General features: G+C 42.5%; 1 protein-coding gene across 1 annotated transcript in view; it reads right to left on the reverse strand.

Moving 5' to 3' along the window:
• GRIK1 (glutamate receptor, ionotropic, kainate 1) overlaps positions 1–7,861 on the reverse strand; it is a 169,869-nt gene that overhangs the window by 25,771 nt on the left and 136,237 nt on the right. Inside the window, exons 10-11 of the mRNA XM_009327816.1 lie at positions 7,078–7,281; positions 6,227–6,450 (exon numbers count right to left, since the gene is read on the reverse strand). Of these exons, the coding sequence (XP_009326091.1) occupies positions 6,227–6,450; positions 7,078–7,281 (428 nt within the window). The remainder of the gene's footprint in view (positions 1–6,226; positions 6,451–7,077; positions 7,282–7,861) is intronic.

Consider the following 7,861-nt stretch of genomic DNA (forward strand, 5'->3'; position numbering starts at 1 on the left):
TAATGAAGAAAACAAGAAAAAGAAAACCTCAGCTGAAAGGCTGTCCGCGGGACGTCTCGCAGCTGCCTCGTGCAAGCTGTGGAGCAGCGCTGCAATGCCAGGAGCCGTTTTCACAGTCCCGAATCTAGCACAGGGCTACTCCCTTACTCCTCCCGCTCTCAGGTTAGAGCCCTCAAGGGTGAGACTGCTGCAACGCCCCACGGCTTGCCTGCCCGCACCACTAACAGACAGACAGACATTTGCAGGGGTGGGGGGAAACTGGAAGCCACATAGCTGCTCCCTGGTAAAGCCTTTAGAAAATAACGAAGGAGTAGCAGCCCTCTAAAGGCAACCATCGCTAGCTGTCTGTAGTTGAGATGCTGGATGCAGAACGTGCTCTCCCTGTGTGAGGTTGCCGCGGCAGCGGACAAAAAGGCTGCCGACCGTTTGAAGGCGTTTGGGAACAACTGCAGTGCCTGAAAGCCATAGGGCCACGTTGTCGGCATTGCAGAGAGAGAATTACGCAGAGGATTGCCTTTAACGGAAGAACTCTGCTCTATTCCCAGCGCACCATCCTGCAGCTGCAAACTGTGTCCCTTCTGCTCTGCGCGACACTTGGCAGAGTTATGTTAAGGACTGTTTCTCCCCAAGGTACCTTGCGTGCTGTTGCTTCCCACTGCTGCATGGCTTGCTGCATACTTTCTCATGAAGTTTATGAATAAAGCTTTAATCGACAATGTCATGCCAATACATTTTAATTACTGTTTCAACAATATAATTAAGCGTTGAATTTATGCATGGTTGCAAGCAGCATGCCTTGCTTAGCTGAAGTAATGAACTCTGATAGTAATGAACCTGCTAACTGAAACAGTATGTAGCTTAGGATGCCATTAGCTGCACAGTATTACCATTACTAGCACGATAGTGTTAAAAATGGTAACAAAAGATGCAGTTTTCAGGTTCAAAATACAACAGTTCTGCATACAACAGTTAAAAGAAAAGCAATCACCAAATTACATGTTTCAAATTTGTGCTAGAATAATGGAACCAACTGTTGTGTAGTAGCAAAATTGTTCCCAACTCAGTTCGTGCACACGTGGGGAAACACATCCTTAACAAGAGACCCAGAATAATGACCTGTATGTTGCCTGAGCGGCCAACCGCCATAGAGGTGAAGAGGTCCCATGCTGAGTGTTTGCCCACAGGATCCTAGAGTGTCAACATGGGACAGTAAGAAGAGGTACAAATAAGTCTGCCTGACCTGACTGGGAAGCTATGCTGGTTTTGGCTGGGGTAGAGTTAATTTTCTTCATAGTAGCTCGTATGGGGCTGTGTTTTGGATTTGTGCTGAAAACAGTGTTGATAACAGAGGGATGTTTTCGTTACTGCTGAGCAGGGCTTACATAGAGTCAAGGTCTTTTCTGCTTCTCACACCACCCCACCAGCGAGTAGGCTGGGGGTGCACAAGAAGCTGGGAGGGGACACAGCTGGGACAGCTGACCCCAGCTGACCAAAGGGATATCCCACACTATATGACATCATGCTCAGCATATAAAGCTGGGGGAAGAAGAAGGAAGGGGGGATGTTCGGAGTGATGGTGTTTGTCTTCCCAAGTAACCGTTACGCATGATGGAGCCCTGCTTTCCTGGAGATGGCTGAACATCTGCCTGCCCATGGGAAGGAGTGAATGAATTCCTTGTCTTGCTTCGCTTGCGTGTGCAGCTTTTGCTTTACGTATTAAACTGTCTTTATCTCAACTCACGAGTTTTCACTTCCGATTCTCTCTCCCATCCCACCAGGGGGGAGTGAGTGAGTGGTTGCGTGGTGCTGAGTTGCTGGCTGGGGTTAAACTACAACAGAAGCCCAAGGCTGGGATCTTGCATCATTTCAGTCAACAACCACATTCAGTAGGTTGGACACAAATGTCTCCATCACCGAAGAGCAAAAAGGCAGTTGCTAGAAAGTGGCAATGAAACGCTGGCGGCAAAACTCTTTCTGCCAGACTGGAAAGATTTTTATAGCACTGGGTATATATTTTAATGTGATACTAGGATATATATTTCTTTTTCACCTTGAAACAAATGCTGATTTTCTTCTTGTGTTCCTATTGCTGTTCTGAGCTCTGAGAAGAGGCTGGCTTACAATTCTGCTCTTTCACTGCTCAGGCTTTCTGTTTTCCTGGCCATTTTCCCCTGGTTTTCTCCCTCTTCAGACCTTCAGCAGTAGCTGTGCTGAGGTTTCTGATAAAGATGAGATGCTCAAGGTCTCGTAAGCACCTTTTTATATAGGCTCTGTCTGACTTTATTCACCACTGATGGTTATCTCAGCTACCTATCTCTACCGTCATTGACATCCACAACACAGCTGATATGGCATTAGCAGTAAGGGGAAATTTTGGCAGAAAATACCTTGTTCATTCACTGCCAGTGTACTTTGGAAAAGAGCTTTTCCAAAGTACACTGGCAGTACAAAAGGGTCTGTAACCCTTTTATCTGTCTGTAACAGATGAAAACTTCAGTGTTTGAGTTTAAAAATTGATATAACAACAACAGGGCTACATGAGGCTCAAAGACAAATGAGAAATTATTCATAGAATCATAGAATCATTAAGGTTGGAAAAGACCTCTAAGATCATCGAGTCCAACTGTCAACCCAACACCACCATGCCCACTAAACCATGTCCCTAAGCGCCTCATCTACACGTCTTTTAAATACCTCCAGGGATGGGGACTCAACCACTTCCCTGGGCAGCCTGTTCCAATGTTTAACCACTCTTTCAGTAAAGAAATTTTTCCTCACATCCAATCTAAACCTCCCCTGGTGCAACTTGAGGCCATTTCCTCTCGTCCTATCGCTTGTTACTTGGGAGAAGAGACTGACACCCACCTCACTACAACCTCCTTTCAGCTGCTGAAAAGTCTGAAGAAATAACAGGAAGATTATCCCAGTCTACAAAAATTATTCCCAAGTATTTGTCTTCCATGAACTGATGTCAAAGTACTGTTAACCGTTTAATTTACTGTAGCAGTGTTAAGTGGATGCTTCCTGAGGTTCTTAAAACCAATCTAACCCATATTTGCTGAAACACTTGGTCAATCTTACAGAAATCTTGACAGATTTGGAGACATGAACAGGTCTAGATATGGACTATAAGAATCGCTTAGCTTCTTGGAGTAAATTACAATTTATAAAGTCTAAAGTAAGTTAAAGTGACATATGAACACCATTTTGTGCACTTCAGCCTATATAGTCGCGATCTAATTAGGCACTGGTTTTAGGCATCAGTTCAAAAAAAGCATTAATGTCAGAAAAAATTTAAACATTCAGAAAATTATATTAACTGTTTTGCTGAACTAGTGTGTTCTTTTCCTCTTTTCCTAAAATAGGTGGGTTATGAGAATGATATGCAAACTTGAAATATTTGTTATAAGTCGTGTTTTGTGCTGTGTGTTATTGTTGTGATTTAACCTCAGTCGGCAACTGAGCACCACCCAGCTGCTCGCTCAGTCGTCCCCCGCCCCGGTGGGATGGGGGAGAGAATCAGAAGGGTAAAAGTGAGAAAACTCATGTGTGGGGGTCTATACCTCTAATGACATTTAAGCCTTTTAGCTAATTTCAGCCACATTTGACAAATAGCTAGAGGCCTTAGAGGTTATTATGCTCCTGCAAGTGTTGTGAAACATTGCAGTGGTAGCCCCGCCAGGAGAGAAGCTGCAGGATGAGCTCACAACTCATTACGTATCAGTTAATCCTCATGGGAAAGATCGTCTATAAATCCTTCAGCTGCAGGGAAAGCAAACACACAGACAAACAAACTTCAACTGGCGATCACAATCCACCGTGAGACACAAACCTGTACGGAAATCAGGCTTCATTAGTTATGCTGTTCCTGGAACTACTGCTTTTTAGAAAGATTTCAGAAACAAAACATAACACAGTTACACAGGGTGAACCTATGGATTTACCCAAAGGCTACACTGTGATTTGGAGCAATATTTAACAGCCAAGAAAGAAAAGCAAACAGATTTCACAGCCAATGATTTGTGAGCACTGTGCGTTTCACTTCCGTTTGCTCCTGGCCACACGTCTGTGTGTAGGCAGCTCTGCAAGCAGCCAGAGGACCCTGATGCTTATTTATTCTTGTGAACTTGATGTTGTTATTTTAAAAAATAGAAGCACCAAGGATAACTCGGGCTTTGTTTTCCCTTCCGCCTGTTCTGAGGTGGAGAGGACTGTGGGATGGTTTTAGTCTTGGCACACAACTGCAGAAAAGTCAATCTGTCACAGTCGAGCAGATTTAATATTAGTCATGAATGAGATCATGATTTGCGTACAGTAAGAGTTATTATTTATGGTACAGTGAGCCACTGCAAGAGCTTGTGGGAAGTCATGACTAATTGTATACAGTCCCATAGCTGCCAGGTTTGGATCGACTCTTTCTTTTACCTAGGACCAACACTAATAATTTAACCCATGACCTCTCCTCCTCTAATTCCCGCCTCCTTCTTCACATTCTCAGTAATTTAAAGGAAAAATCAAACCCCACAAATTGCTGTACTTTGGTACCAGTATAGAAGCATGCAAACAAGCAAAGCATTCACATAGGTTGTCCACCTGGAACAAGGGTTGTTCAGTGGACATCGGAGAAATGTATGTCCAAGGCCAGTCACTCTCAGCAGAACTGCTCGTGTGAATAAAGGTTTTGCAGGGCTGTGTCTTTTGATTAAAAGAAAACAGTGAATTGGAGGAAAAGCAGCAAGAGCTTAATTTGACCTGGCTCACACAGAAGTGGAAGTCAGGCACAAAGTGCTGTATTATCAGAATTAATGATTCAGATTACAATTATTTTATGACCTTTGAATGAGGTATATGTATGTATACATTGGAATATATACAACAATGCTGACTTCTTAAAGTTGAATGCCATCATTTGCAATAAAAACTGCAGCATTTCTGTTACTTTTGCTGTGATGTGAGTGTGTGGACTTCCAATGATACATCACTTCAGTTCTTATATTTCATAGTACAAATGTTTTCTCGGGCTATTTTCCATATACTTTATTAATGTGGAACATATTGTTGTATATGCAAAACAATATATGACAGAAGTGGGGAAAGGCTTAATTAGGGATCCTCTGTAAAAAGAACCAAAACGCAAATCTCTGTGAAGCACTAAGAAAAATATTTATGCTTTAAACTATAAAAAGGAAAAAATGAAGGATAGGATGAGATCAAATAAACAGAGTTGGAAATGAAATTCCAAGGCCACTATCTGAAGAAAAGGACAATAACTATGCTAGTTCGGAGTCCAGGTTTATTCAGGAGTATGGAAAAAAAGTGTGCCTCAAATGACCGATTTCCTCTGACAAGTTTCTAAGTTCATTTTCTTTCATGCTTGGTTTGCTCTTGTTCAAAGCCCTAGAGCAACTGACTCCTAGACTGTGGTCCGTGGTCTCTGAGGCCATGATAAGTAGCTTGTATCCAGTTTGTGAAACCGTATCGGCTGTCTAGAGTTTTCAAGGTAAAGTTCAATGATAAGGGAACAGAGTGCTCTGCTGGCCCTCTGGACATGTGACTGTGGTCCACTGGTCCAGAAACTTTGTGGCACACCTGCCTTTGAGAACATTATGAGCTTTGGCCTCATTTGGAAAAGCGGTGTGTACGTGTTTATTTCCTGCTGGTTTTGAATAGGGACATCACTGGGACCCTACCACTGACAGGCAGGGTGCACCTCAGAACAGCACTGGGAGAGAGCCTTGGGTATACATCACCTTGAAGATTGTCCCCCCAGGTTCCCAGTCACATTATCTTGTATTTTCAAGGGGAAATTAGCTGAGCTAATTAACATCCTTCAGCAAAAATATGTTCACATCCTCTTTCTTACTTTTTAACTGTATGCACAGTTAGTAGAAAAGAGAAGTGCTTACATGCATGTAATATAAACTGCTTTTCAATATGTAGTCTGCTGAGGTGTTGTGTACTGACAAAGAAAGGCTGACACATTTCATCAGGTATTTCTCTCCATTCAACCCTTAAGGAAGGTAAAATCTCATCACATTGCAATATATAAAAGTGATAACAGTGTTGATGTGAAAATACCAAGAGTCACTCTAGAACGTTATGTTTTAGAACTGGATAAACCCCTTAGGATAGTATTATACTATATCTACCTTGCAGAGCCCATGCAACACCTATGGGAAGAGAGGTAGTTAATGTGGATGCATCTAAAACTACGTCTTCGACTTACCTTGCAATGACAAAGAGGACGCAACTGACTCCAAGGCAGGCTAGGAGAACATACATCCAAATATCAGGAGAAAGAGGGTTTAAAAAGGAGAAAACACCAGGGTTTGTCCCATTGGGCTTCCGGTACAAAATACTGATTCCCAGCGTCATGAAGGGCTTGGAAAAATCAATTACTTTCTCTCTTACATAAGTAATAGTGAGAGGAGCAACAGCCAGATCAGCTTTCTGAAAACACAAATGGGAAAATACTCATTCTTTTTCATGTTCAGCAACGCACTACTATTCCTTCCATTTTCCCCCCCCAAGTATTAAAAACTAAACCAAATTTGACTATAAATCTGAAGTGTGTGACAAAATTTAACATTGCCAGGGTATTGTTTGGTACATAATACTCTGTTTCCTCTTTTTGCAGGCAGAGGGATATTTGTGACTTGCATGTGAGTCGGAGAGGTATGACCAGGGACGCTGGGCTCTGTCCTGCGCAACGGGGCAGACTGCGAGCGAGGACTGCCGGAGCATCTGGGCAGGGACTACATCCACAGATCAGAAGCTGCCACGAGGCAGAGATGAGCTGGAAGCTCAGCCTTTGCTGTTGGATTTTGTAGCCAAGGGGTGGGCAGGACCCGTGCTAGCTCAGTACCCGCTGCCCCACCACAGATGGAGGTTCCCCCCTAACACCTGCAAACTGTTGGTTCAGACATACTGACATGACTTCCTACCCTGTCAAATGGCAATACAGACAGACCAGTGGCTATAAAAAAATGAAAACTAAAGCAAACATTTCATTTGGGCTGGCTTCATATAAAATACCACAGGTGAAAGGAGAATAAAGAGAGAAGGATTGAATCTTACATGATCTATGAGTTCTTTGACCATCCCATTCCACTCTCCTTTGTCATTCTGGGCTCCATATTTACCATCAGAAACTAGTTTGACCTCATAGATGAAGCCTAAAATATTTGACAGCTCCTTTAGTAAGTCCAGGCAATAACCCTCGAATCTGTCATTTCCATACAAGGGCTTGTCAGACTTCTTGTACATAACATAGGGATCTTCCTATAGAAAAAGACAGTAGACATGTAGCAATAGAAATGAGGTTTGTTTTGGTTATGTCAGTTTCTCTAAATTATGTTAATATTTTATAAATGGATTGCAATTAGATGGAAACCAGTAATTTACCGTGTCCATTAAAAGCTGTTTTAGGTGTGTTAACAAATTGACTGAATCAATTAGTGATAAACATAAGGGCCCTAATTTTCAGTGGAACAGACCATTCATAGCTCCCAGGAGCTTTAATTGAAGCAGAGCTTAGCAGCTCCAAAATCAGACCCAAGATCTGTACTCTACATTGTCCCACCCTAAGGGACAGCAAGGGATACTGAAGGAGAGAGAAGCCTAAATAACAGAAAAAGAATCATAAGGGGAACCTAAAATTTTGTATTCTGTGAGAAATAAATCTTTATTGAAAAAATCTTCAAATGTACAAAATAGCTGTCAGCTGAGCAGGTATTCACATGAGAGAATGCAGAACAGTACAGGTAGAGTGCAAATTTGCTTTTCTTTTTGAAGGATTTTGGATGGAAGAATATCTGGGCAAGCAGGTTTCTGCAGTTTAATGTGGCAAAAGACCTCTGGC

The sequence above is a fragment of the Pygoscelis adeliae genome, unplaced genomic scaffold, assembly GCF_000699105.1.
Source record: "Pygoscelis adeliae isolate BGI_AS28 unplaced genomic scaffold, ASM69910v1 Scaffold14, whole genome shotgun sequence".
NCBI classification, from domain to species: domain Eukaryota; kingdom Metazoa; phylum Chordata; class Aves; order Sphenisciformes; family Spheniscidae; genus Pygoscelis; species Pygoscelis adeliae.